General features: G+C 38.4%; 1 protein-coding gene across 1 annotated transcript; it reads left to right on the top strand.

The window, feature by feature from the left end:
- Window positions 1–2,000: 2,000 nt before the first annotated feature.
- ccdc80l2 (coiled-coil domain containing 80 like 2) lies at window positions 2,001–8,160 on the top strand. Its single transcript, XM_073871313.1, has 7 exons — window positions 2,001–3,509; window positions 3,585–3,741; window positions 3,971–4,101; window positions 6,189–6,346; window positions 6,467–6,570; window positions 6,664–6,744; window positions 7,552–8,160. Exons 1-7 carry the CDS (start codon window positions 2,358–2,360, stop codon window positions 7,863–7,865), a joined length of 2,097 nt encoding a protein of 698 aa, XP_073727414.1. The 5' UTR covers window positions 2,001–2,357; the 3' UTR covers window positions 7,866–8,160.
- The last annotated feature ends 4,879 nt before the right edge of the window (window positions 8,161–13,039 follow it).

Raw genomic sequence — 13,039 nt, 5'->3', positions numbered from 1 at the left:
TTTAATAGAACAAGAACATTGCATACATATAAAGAGGATCACAATGTGTTTATTATTAAATTCAAAATAGCTACAAATGGATCAAATCAAAGGAAGAATAAAAAAGAATAAATTCAACAATAACAACAACATGGGATATTACAATAAATCAATAAAATAAAGGTATTGTATACATTCGTTTTGCTTTTTAATTTCTAATATTTTTAAGAGTTCTTAGTTCTCTGTTCTAAATAATATCATGTTATGTTTGTTAAATTTGCCCATTTTTGTTTATGTATATGAAATTTATACGTAATGGTTTACATCTAGGCAAACCTTCATACGGCTTTGTGCTGAACGATCATCAACGTACCGCGAGAGTGACTCGAAAAGCTGTTTTTAAATCGCTCTCGCGGTACTTTGATGTCATACGCCGATTGGGCTGCGCAGTCCTATCACAATTGCATCCAATACTTATTTTAGGACTTAAATGGGAACTCATTCAAAACAGAGTCAGAGTTTTAGACTTGTTGTTTATATGTCGCGTGTTTGGTTCCTTGTGTTGACCAAATTACCACAATTGAATTGTTAGTTACTGGAAAAACACACAATCACACGGACAGTGATTTTATGGAATCTGAAAACATTTAGAAAACATTTTTATTAGATGAAAATCTGTCTGTAAAAATGCCATCAGTTTGACTATATGAGGGAAAAAATACGAGTTATGAGTCGTGTAACATCCGGCACCGGCAGGGGGAAGTATACACAAAGATAAAACCAAAAAACTTGCGTGTGCAACTTCTCAAAAACATGCTGCATCCTTGAGAGGGCGCATCTGCAGGCTGAATACGTCAAAAAGACTTATTTCAGAATATTAACAATTATAAAGTTGACTACTATTCTAAGTTAATTGTAAATTGTTGTAATATGTTTTTGCTTTTTGAATGTAATGCTTAATTAATTGAAATAAACCAGGCTTGATGACGTATGACGTCTGCATAAGCGACCTCCGGAGGATGCAGCCTTCCGTTTGAGAAACGGCCAAAGAATTATACTCTAAAAGAAAACCGGCCACCATAATCACAAATTAATTTGTGAAACAAATAAAACAGATAAAAGACAGTGGAACTTAATGTAACTTAACATAGTGAATTAAAACAAATCAAAAAGAAACACTGGCAGAGCTGAATCATTTTTTCTCATCTAAAACTAGACAATTCAATAGAATGTTTTATTTCATTTATACATTTCAACAATGATCTCAATAATACAACATATTTCAGTCATGAATGTTTCAATAGCTTTTGCATTGAACTTTTTTTTATCTCCTCCGTCACTGCTGGATATGGTTGCTGCTTTACCATTTCCCCCTCGTCTCTCATATGTTTCTTTTCAACTAAATCCATTTGTGGAATGTATGTGCACTGGGCCTGTTAACCATTAGCTCTCCTTACTGATCCACAATGCAATGGCTTCTTCTAACACCTGGAAAATCATGCCGTCCCCAATTATTTGTGATTCTTTCTGTGTGATGTGTATAATCTAAAATATAAAATTAAGAGGTAGAGGTTTAAACTGGCTATATTCGTTATATGTCTAACTGGACATTGCTATCTAAAGTTTCTTGTCACGTTTTATGATCTAAAGCAATGACATTTTACCCCCTTCACTTTCTACAGGCTTTCTTTCACTTCCTCCTTGATAACATCTCATGCGCTGGCCAAGAACATGCTAAGTGGCCTTAAGAAACAAACTTGTAGTTTCATTTAAAAAACTTAAAAACTACGTATAATTTAGAAAATATATTTAGTTTAATATACAAACAAGTGTACTTGTAAAGCTTGGTTAGCTTCTGACAAGAAAAACTACAAAAATATTTTGGGGGGTTCTGGTCCTAATCATCATAGTTTTGATGTCTGTTTTGCAGCTGCAAAATGGCCTGCAAAGCAGTGCTTGTTTGCTTTCATTAACAACGTAAAATATTCCCGCTACTCTTATTTAAATTCCCCAAATAATATATTAAGATTTTGGGACAAAGAAATACTAAAAATATATTTATAACAAAAATAACATGTTGACAACCACACCATGTCATCTTAAACTTAGCCGAAGATGAGGGTGAGGAGAGGGTGGTCTTTAAATCCTCCCCTTTCATTCCTCCCCCCTTCAGAAGCTCAGCCTCCATGCACACATGGTGTTGTGAGGTGCAAGAAGCTACTCTGCATGCCACCAAGCTCACCATTGCTTTGAAGTTAAGAAATTCCAGAAATTTCCTGTAACTAGGTTGAACTTTAATGTGAACCAGAAGCTGGAATTCCTCTTCCTGCATCTTTACCTTCTTGGTTAGCGGTTCCCTTCTTACTACAAGTCTCGATATGTCTCGTCTGTGGATACTCCTGTTCCTGTTGGCACTGTGGAATAACAGTCCGGCGATGTCTGCAAAAGGGGGCAAGAAAAAGCACAAAGAGAAGAAACAAGATGAACTTGTACCTCCTAAAGAAAACACTGTGTCAGCCCGTGACAGGGAATCTGGTGTGCAGTCAGAGTCTGACTTTTTAGCTGATTTTGCAGGAAAAAAACGCCTGTGGGTAATTTCGGCACCATCGCACAGCGACAACTACTTGCGTATGATGGAGAAACAGATCCAGGAGTCAGAGGGACTGAATTGTCGACTTGCAGAAAGAGACACCCTAATTCTCACTATTATTCAGAATGCCATGATGGAGGGCAAAATCCAGCGCACATCCATGCACGGAGAGGCCACAGTGGAGCCCATTGATTCGGAAATGGTGACCAAGTTCCTCCATTATCTGGAGCTGCAGGACCCGACCTTCTCCATGCTGATTCTGAAGAAGAACATGAGAATCAGTGAGAGATTTCCTTATCCGGTACGTGTTGAGGCTATTCTGGAGGCCATCGATCAATTGCCTGTGCGCAAGTTGGAAAAGGTTGCCAGGAAGGGGTTACCTATTAAATGCAAGGTAACTAAGAAGAGGTTAGTGGTGAAAAAACAGACCAAACAAAGAACCTCCAGTCCACAGAAGCAAGGAAACGGCACGTCCATCTTTCCAACACAGAAGAAACCTCTGGACAAAAAGGCAACCCTGAGAAACAAAGTCCAAGATATCTTGAGCGGACGTTTGCGATTTGTCATCCGTAAAACATCGGGTAATTCAAGCAAACCGTCAACAAAATCTGGATCTAATGGAAACAAGAGGCCGAACCACGATGAGCTGAGGAAATCTGCAGATAGTGATAGACATAGAGAGCCAGTGGCAGATGTGAAAAAACATGACTCAGATAGAAAGCACACTGGTGCAAAATCTAATTCTGACACTGTCAATGAAGAGATCGAAGGAGAACAAACCGCTGACCATTCGAACTCCAAAAAGAAAGGAAAAGGAAAAGATGGCAAGAAGACAAAGGGAAAAGGAGGGAGGAGAAAATCCCAACGAGAAGCAGATGATAAAGAAAAAGCAGCTCTTAAAGAATTCATGGAAAACCTTAAAGGACAAAGAAGACTTCTTGTAAGTTTGAGTTTATTAGAATGTAGCTGTCGTTTGATACGTGTAATAAATGTTCGCTTGTGTTTCCTGAAACAGATAATTTCCTCCCCAAGTGATGTCTCAAGTCAGTATGTCAAACAAAGAGATGAAAATGAGCTACATAGCTGTGACTTTTCCCTTAGAAAGGTCTCTGTGCTGTCCATTCTGGGTTCAGACAGCCCTTCACTACACATTCAACACTACCAAAAAGATAAAACAGAAGTGAAATCCTTGACTTCTCTGTCAGCATATTTTACATAGATTCACAAAGATAAACTTCCTAAACAAATGTTTACGCACTAAAAGATGTTAGGTTGTTGGGTCAAATATTAACATTTGCACGTTTTTGACCAAATGTTGGGTTGAAAACAACCCAGCGGTTTTTCAAGTGATACAGTCTTTTCATAAATGTAAAATGCACAATGCTCTGTTTGAAACAGATACCGAGCCTCCACAAGCATCTTTGCCATACAAGTTCAGAAACCCAGCGTTAATCTCCGATATCCGAAGAGATTATAGACTCGACTCCAAAAACTTCTCAATGGTGTTGACTGATTATGACCTCAGGCCTAATGTAAGCAAACTAATCATTTTCCTTCTTATTAAAGAATTATTCCACTTTCATTAAACAATTCTGATCATTTTTTCACCCCCATGTTATCCAAAATGTTTATATCTGTCTTTGTTCAGTCAAAGTTTTTTAAAGAAAACATTTCAGGATTTTTTTCCATATAGTGGACCTCAACAGGTTGGAATTTCAAGGTAGTTTAAAATTGCAGTTTCATTGCTTCAAAGGGCTCTAAATGATTCCAACCGAGGCATAAGGGTCTTGTCTAGCAAAACGAATAAAAACCTAAAAATGAAGTACTTTTTATGACAACTTCTCGATTTGTACTATCCTTGTGATGTGCCAATGTGATCATACGTATTATATAATTACACTGAAAGATCATGCATGATGTATGCAAAACTACCGCTCCAAAATTTACAAGTGGACTGTTCAGAAGTTGTTATATGTGGAATGACACTAATTAAGGTCTTTGTGCCAGTTTTTTGCTTAAAATGGTTTGCAAGTGTGTGTATCACATTATGTAACACATGACCTTTCAGGGCTGAGCCTGGTCAGTACTTGGATGGGAGACCACCTGGGAAAACCAGGTTGCTGCTGGTAGAGGTGTTAGTGAGACCAGCAGGGAGTGCTCACCCTGTGGTCTGTGTGGGTCCTAACACCCCAGTATAGTGACGGGGACACTATACTGTCAAAAAAACACCGTCCTTCGAATGACTCTCTGTGGTCATTAAAAATCCCAGGATGTCCTTCGAAAAAGAGTAGGGGTGTGCCCCGGCATCCTGGCCAAACTTGCCCATTGGCCTACTAATCATCCCTCATACTAATTGGCTATATCACTCTGTCTCCTCTCCACTAATAAGCTGGTGTGTGGTGGGCGTTCTGGCGCAATATGGCTGCCGTCGCATCATCCAGGTGGATGCTGCACATTTGTGGTGGTTGAGGAGATTCCCCCATTCATATGTAAAGCGCTTTGAGCACTGAGAAAAGCGCTATATAAATGTAACGATTTATTATGTGAATATATGTTATACGTAGGGTCGCGCTGGCGCATCTCATGGCTAGTGCACAACGACAATTTATGGTTTAAAAGTACATATTTTATATGAATTTTGGCGAAAATCATGATCGATTTGCAAGATACTAGCCTTATGCCTCCGTTGGGATCATTAGATACATTTACATGCAACCAAATAATCCGTTTGTAATTATACGTAATTGAGGACGATTGGATGCAAATTTGGATCGTATTGAAGGGGGTGGTGTACTCCAAAAATGCATTATGCACATGCGCAGAACATTTGTGCTCAAGTTCACTTTTTAACATTAAGCTACTTAAAGGTCACGTTCTTTCTGATCCCATTTTTTAAACTCTAGTTAGTGTGTAATGTTGCTATAATAGCATAAATAATACCTGTAAAATGACAAAGCTCAAATTTAATATCTTTTCTTTAACAGAATTCGCCTTTTTAAGCCTACAGCAAACAGGGTGGCTTTAATGACATCAGTAGAACGATTTTCTGACTAAACTCCGCCCACAGGAATACGTCAGTAGCCAGCTAAGCTAATGGCAAACTAAGCTCCTATCGAATCACAACACGTTCAACAAGTTTTGAATGTCCATTGGGATGGTTTTGATACGCAAATCTGGCAACCCTGACTGTGCGCTTGCGCAGATGTTCGTTTTGGATTCTGTAGAATGTACATGTAAACGAACATTTAAATCAGATTGCAATGTTTAGGGTGCATGTAAACTGTATTGTCCTAACCTTCAATCGTATTGAATTGAGTCGGATTGACAAAATTTTGTGCATGTAAACATAGCCATTTAAAGATGCATTGAAACTGCAATTTTAAACTGTATTGAAACTGAAGACCATTGAGGTCCACTAAAGTCCACTATATGGAAAAATCCTGGAATGTTTTCCTCAAAAAAAATGTATTAATTTTCGCCTGAAGAAAAACGATATAAGCATCTTAGATGCCATGCGTGTGAGTAACTTATCAGGATTTAGTTATGTAGTTTATGAAAGTGGAGTAATCCTTTAACTTTGACTTTTATTGGACCACCACAGCAATTTCTCTTTTTTTAGCTCAACAGGGTTTTCAACAAGCAAACAGCTCCTTCTGTTTTACTGAATTACATTGACAGCTTTCCTTCACGTCAGTCTGAGAAGCAGGAGGAGAAAACGTCTCCCTCACTGTGTTCTCAAGCCGAAACAAATAATCAGGAGGAGAACTCGCTACTGAGGTACTCATAAACACCATGATCACTTCATGCATAAACGATCATTTAACATTTTGCAAACAAGCATAAACCACGGTCCTAAATAACTCTCTTAGTTATTGTCTTTCCTCGTATGCGTGTCAGGTTTATGTCAAAACGAAGACTTCTGATTATTTCAGCACCCAGTGTAGACGACTACTCATTCCATCAGCAGCTTCAAGCATTTAATGGACAGGAATGTCCAATGGGTATGCATTATTTCCTCAAAAAGAATACGATAAATATTGATAGATTCATTTTGTCATTGGAAAGCTTATTCAAAATGTAATCCACTTGAATAGGTATCCGTCATTTTGCCTTGCTGAAACTAGTGGGTACTGGATCGGCAGCTTCGGGAACAGTAGAGTTTTTCCCATTGAATGGTGAGATACCTGTCTTCTTCATTTACTTTAAAGGACAAGTTCGGTATTTTACACTTAAAGCCCTGTTTTCAGATTGCTTATGATGAAATAGAACGCTTTTGACTGAAATTTCGACATATGATGCTGGACCGAGAATTTTTGGGTGTTTGTGGTTTCACCAAAAGACGTGAAACTCACAGAGTGGTCAGGGGTGTTCACTGATATGCTCACACAAAAATCGCTGCAAAAGATGCTTTCCAACTGGTTTTATCATAGTTTTTGTCCAACTCCATTGACTTGTATTAGATGTGCTGTGAGGCACAGTATTACTCCGCGCCGGGAACTTTGTTTGTATTCTTGCAATTGGCAAAGGTGGATTATCGCCACCAACTGGGCTGGAGTGTCTATTATTCAAGCTCTCAACGGAAGAATGTACGGATGTGAGGCGTTTGGAAAAATAGGTCCACAAGTTTACAACGAATGCTGAAACACCTGTTGGAAACCATCTTTTGCAGCGATTTTTGTGTGAGCATACCAGTGAACACCCCTGACCACTCGGTGAGTTTCAAGTCTTTGTAAACGAAAGTTTAATGCATTTTAGGAAGGATTGTTCCAGTGCACCTATACACCCATTATAGAGGTGGGAGGTGATAGAACAAACACCTGAAAATTCTCGGGACAGCATGATGTGTCCAAATTTCAGTCAAAACCGTTGTATTTCATTATAAACAGTCTGAAAACAGGGCTTTAAGTGAAATACCGAACTTGTCCTTTAAATAACACATAATGCTTTAAGGAACACGTTTTGCATTTCTTATTATCATACAGGGAAAAGTCAACCTGAGAAAGAGACGCTCACACAAGATGTGGTGGAGAATCTGCGAAATCAGATTAAGATAAACAAGGACTACTTTAGTATGGTGGTGGTGGGTAAGGATGGAGATGTAAAAGCCTGGTTTCCATCTCCAATGTGGTCTTTGGGAAGCATCTATGACCTTGTGGATTCTCTGGAGTTACGGCAACAGGAACTGAAACTGCAGAAAACTCTCGGAATTCACTGCTCGGATGAGACTACGGGTAGTTACCATGGTTACACAGAAGAAACAGAGGACAGCTACTTGTACCACAGATCTGAGGACTGAAAGAAAACCAACATGACAAAGACATTAGAAATGCATAAAATGAATACAGCATGCATTTGTACATTATGTCATCCTCATATCATGTGATGCAAATGTTTACTTCTTCACTAATATATAAATACGCATTGTATGAAATTCATACCGTTATCTTACCTGCATTTAAATATGTTTTATCTTCTGTAAAATTTCACTTCCCTGCACCTGATTGTGCAGGACACCACAAGTAAAAGTGAATGTGCCTAATGCTTGTTTTTGTAAAAAGCTGTTGATTTAATTAAAAGCTTGAGAGAATCTCTGATATGTGAGTCTTGTCAACACAAAATATGGGTGAAGGTTTAGCATCCTTAAGCGAAAAAAAGCACTTCAATGTACTGCTTGCGGTCTTGATTGCACATCAAGTATATTTCCTCTTTTTGATGCCCGTTTAAACAAGAATAGCATGTCATGTTAAGACACAAATTTTGTTGAGTTAAAGTAACATATGATTTTATGATTAGATCTGGGGCCGTATTCACAAAGAATTTTAAGGCTAAAAGTAGCTCCTAACGGGCGAATTTAGGAGCAACTCCTAAAAATAATGGGCGTGTCACTCCTAACTTTAGGACTCCTAATTTTTCTCACTAAAAGTAATTCACGAAGCATTTTAGCCCTAAAAGTAGCACCTAAGTCTGGGACAGCTTAAAAGAAGTCGAGAGGACTCCTAACTCACTAAGACCTATTCACAAAGGATCTTAAAATGCCTTAGGTGCTGATCCTCCTTAACATGGACAGTTTCACCAACTCAAAAGCATTGCCTATAGACTTAAAAGCACACTTTAATGTAAGCATATTTTTATGACATTTGTTTCATAATTCATTACATTCTTGACAAGCAGGAAGTTTTTAGAATTACATGAAACAATAATGATATTAAATATTTAATATTGTATGCCAACCTGTTGCCATGCTTGCCTGTTTAAAGGCTGCAATCTCAACCCTCGACTGCGATTGTAGTGCATACCACCGCCTCTCGCAGTCGTCCGGGGTCCGCGACACAAGCGGGAATGCTGCATTGATCCGCAAACAAATCCTCTCCCAGTGATGCGCGGGTTGATCCGAAATGAGCGTGTGCCTGCGGTTATGAGTCATCCAAAAATATTTTTAATGATATTCGGGTCGCGGTCGGTCGGGTCATTTGAAATAAAAATGCCAGTTAACTATTTTAAACAATTACTACTTTTAAAAAAATGCGGGCCAGGCAGCGGGTCCGGTATATTTATTTTGTATTTTTTGTGGTCCGAGTTGCGGGCGGGTTAGTTGAAAACGTTGGTCGGGTGCCGGTTGTTTTGTACAGTACATTGACCCGCGCATCACTGTCTCCCAAGCTTAGTTTTGCTTGATATCTCAGTGCCGAATTTCCCTTTTATTATGTTTCTTTTTTCCAGCACCAACTGGGACAGCAGCAATAACTGATCCTGCATCCAGTTGGGCTTTCTTTTCCGTTTTGGCGAGTTCATAATCCACCGTCATTTATTTATTAGGCTTCTTCAATATATAGGCAACATATCTTGCTTTAAGTAGTCTATTTAGGCTAATAGGATGTAAATTAATCAAGCAAGTGTTAATGCAATGTCGTTTTTTATTATTAGGCAAATGGAGGTTTTCATTTGGGTATTATACCTTAATTTAATTTCATTCACGACTTTTCTTTTATATATGCATTTCGATGGCATTACTATTATTATTTTGTGAAGGACACAGACATATTTCGATGTAATTCCATGATTTGGTGCATGTTATGTTCCGCATGACAGCCCTGTCATCTAACAACCAATCACCATGGTCATTGCGAGGCAGCTCGTGCATGAGAATTGACGTCATCCGTAGCAACGAGGTCTGAAAGGCGTTGTGAATAACTTTTAAGAGAAAACTCCTAGCTAAAATCTTTTAGTGCGATTTAGGAGTACTCTTAGTGGTAAGATAAAATTCTTTGTGAATACGGCCCCTGGTCACTGTACATAAGGAATAAAGTTGTTTATGTCCACATAAATAATTGCTTGTGTTAGGTGAGTATATGTTACATGTCTTTATGTATGTAACGTATATTTGAGAAAATATCAGCCCAGTCTCACGGAGTTGCGTATAAATAACACGAAGTGTAAAAATCGTGCAATACATACGTCAAATTCCACTTTGCCGTGCATATGATACGCAAGTCCTTCCAATCACTTAACTCTTTCCCCGCCAGCATTTTTCATGATTTTCACAAAAGTTTAATGCCTTCCAGAAAATGATCCTTTTTAAATATATAAACATACAATATATGAAATAAAAGAACAGACCCTCTGCTTTCAAACAAAAAAATCAGTTTTATCCTACCTTCATGTGTTCTGTTTTTATCACCTCTCAAATATGTGTAGGTTTCATCAAAAACACAAAATTTTGAGCAAAAAGCTGAAATAATTCAATTTTTGTGAAGGACGCAGATCAGATGCAGAGCGATCTTTAAAACATACACGGACATACAGCTGTTTGCCCTAGGGCAATACTTCCGGTTTTTATAAGTTGCGGAAGAGCGCCACCTGGTGGATTGCAGATTGACGAGGTAACTCGTCAATGGCGGGGAAAGAGTTAAACGGTGCATCTTTTTTTGTCGTTTTATTTATTGGTTTCTCAATTTTTTTCTGTTTTTTAAACCATTTTCTCTTGGGTTTAGGGTTAGAATTCAGATTTGCTTAATGAGGTTATTTAATATACAAGTTTCTCCATGTTTTTGTCCATATTTAAGCCATGGTCGCTTGGAGTTGGGGTTAGAGTTGGGGTTTGGGTTAGGATGTCAGTTTTATATAACAAAAAGTTATTCTAACCCTAAACCCAAGCGAAAATGGTAAAAAATAGCAAAAAAATTGAGAAACCAATAAACAAAACGACAAAAAAAGATGCACCGCTTAAGTGAATGGGAAGGACCCGCGCATCACATGCACGCCAAAGTGGAATTTGGCATATGTATTGCACGATTTTTACACTTCGTGCTATTTATACGCATCTACGTGAGACTGGGTTGGAAAATATTTAGACATGAAATAAGAGCCAACAATTAAGAGAAAAATATCCATGTGGTTACCATACGGTAATACTTCCAGTAGAGTATTTACTTTTAATTGTTTATCCAAAGCAATTTACAGTGCATTTCAAGGTGTATATATTTTATTATTATGTGTTCCCTGGGATTGTAGAGCCCGACCGATATATCGGCAGGCCAATATTATCGGTCGATATTAGACATTTTTCAAACTATCGGTATCGGCATTCATAATGGCCGATAAATGAATATTTATTAAAAAATAAAACGGACGAAACAGCCTTCATTAGATTTCCTCACTGTTGGTGTTTTTGACAGAGCGCTCTGAACCAGTAGCTGCTGGTGGGGTCCAGATTTAGGCGTCTAGCCACTGCCTGAGTCAAGTGATCAGCAATTTATATTTTGCTGTTGTTGTTATTTATCAAAACTTAACAGAATTTGTCTCCAGTCATATTCAAAGTTATATTTATGAACCAAGTCTTTTAAAACTGGTATCTTTGATTTGGTTGTTGTTGTTTTTGTGTTTTTGTGTAAAGGCCATTACGTTTCATATTTATTTATCAGGCCGTATTCACAAAGAATTTTATCTTACCACTAAGAGTACTCCTAAATTGCACTAAAATATTTTAGCTAGGAGTTTTCTCTTAAAAGTTATTCACAACGCCTTTCAGACCTACTTTTAGTAAGGAAAAATGATTACTCCTAAAACTAAGAGTGAGTCTTCGTTGCTACGGATGACGTCAATTCTCATGCACGAGCTGACTCACAATGATCATATTGACCACGGTGATTGGTTGTTAGATGACAGGGCTGTCATCCCTACTGAAAAATCCAGCTAAGACCAGCATAAGCTGGTGAGCTGGTTTAAGCTGGTCCCCAGCTTGGTTTTAGCTGGTTTTGCTGGTGTAGGAAGCTGGTTTTGCTGGTGTAGCAAGCTGGTCTAGGTGTGTTTTGGTCACATTTTAAGCTGGTCTAGCTGGACTTAGCTGGTCATGCTGGAATACCAGCTGGCCCACCAGCATGACCAGCTTTGTCAGGCTGGGAGGACCAGCATAATCTACCTTAAACCAGCTAAAACCAACTAAAACCAGCTACCAGCTTATGCTGGTTTTAGCTGGATTTTTCAGTAGGGATGCGGAACATAACACAGACGCACCAAATCAATTACAACATCAAAATATGTCTGTGTCCTACACAAAATAATAATAGTAATGCCATCGAAATGCATATATAAAAGAAAAGTCGTGAATGAAATTAAATTATATCAAGGTAGCCTAATACCCAAATGAAAACCGACAATTGCCTAATAATAAAAAACGACATTGCATTAACACTTGCTTGATTAATTTACATCCTATTAGCCTAAATAGACTAATTAAAGCAAGGAAATGTTGCCCATATTGAAGAAGCCTAATGTAATAAATAAATGATGGTGGATTATGAACTCGCTAAAACTGAAAAGAAAGCCCAACTGGATGCAGGATCAGTTACTGCTGCTGTCCCAGTTGGTGCTGGAAAAAAGAAACATAATAAAAGGGAAATTCGGCACTGAGATATCAAGCAAAACTAAGCGTGAGACGTGGGAGACAGTGATGCACGGGTTAATGTACAAAACAACCGGCACCCGACCAACGTTTTCAAATAACCCATCCGCAACTCGGACCGCAAAAAATAAATATGCCCGACCCGCTCCCTGGCCCGCATTTTTTTTAAGTAGTAATTGTTAATAGTTAACTGGCATTTTTATTTTAAACGACCCGACCGAGCGCGACCCGCATATCATAAAAAACATTTTTGGATGACTCGTAACTGCAGGCACACGCTCATTTCGGATCAACCCGCGCATTACTGGTGGGAGAGGATTTGTTTGCAGATCAATGCAGCATTCCCGCTTGTGTCGCGGACCCCGGACGACTGTGAGAGGCGGTGGTATGCATTACAATCGCAGTCAAGGGTTGAGATTACAGCCTTTAAACGGGCAAGCAGCAACAGGTTGGCGTACAATATTAAATATATAATATCATTATTGTTTCATGTAATTCTAAAAACTTCCTGCTTGTCATGAATGTAATGAATTATGAAACAAATGTCATAAAAATATGCTTACATTAAA

The sequence above is a fragment of the Misgurnus anguillicaudatus genome, chromosome 9 (genome assembly GCF_027580225.2).
Source record: "Misgurnus anguillicaudatus chromosome 9, ASM2758022v2, whole genome shotgun sequence".
NCBI lineage: Eukaryota > Metazoa > Chordata > Actinopteri > Cypriniformes > Cobitidae > Misgurnus > Misgurnus anguillicaudatus.
Note: the sequence above shows the minus strand (reverse complement) of the source record. Positions and strands in the feature narration are given on the sequence as shown.

Coding starts and splice junctions, on each gene's coding strand:
- ccdc80l2 (XM_073871313.1), top strand. CDS start 2,358: ATGTCTCGTCTGTGGATACTCCTGTTCCTGTTGGCACTGTGGAATAAC. Junction 6,347..6,466: donor GAGGAGAACTCGCTACTGAG/GTACTCATAAAC, acceptor TATGCGTGTCAG/GTTTATGTCAAAACGAAGAC. Junction 6,571..6,663: donor TGGACAGGAATGTCCAATGG/GTATGCATTATT, acceptor CCACTTGAATAG/GTATCCGTCATTTTGCCTTG.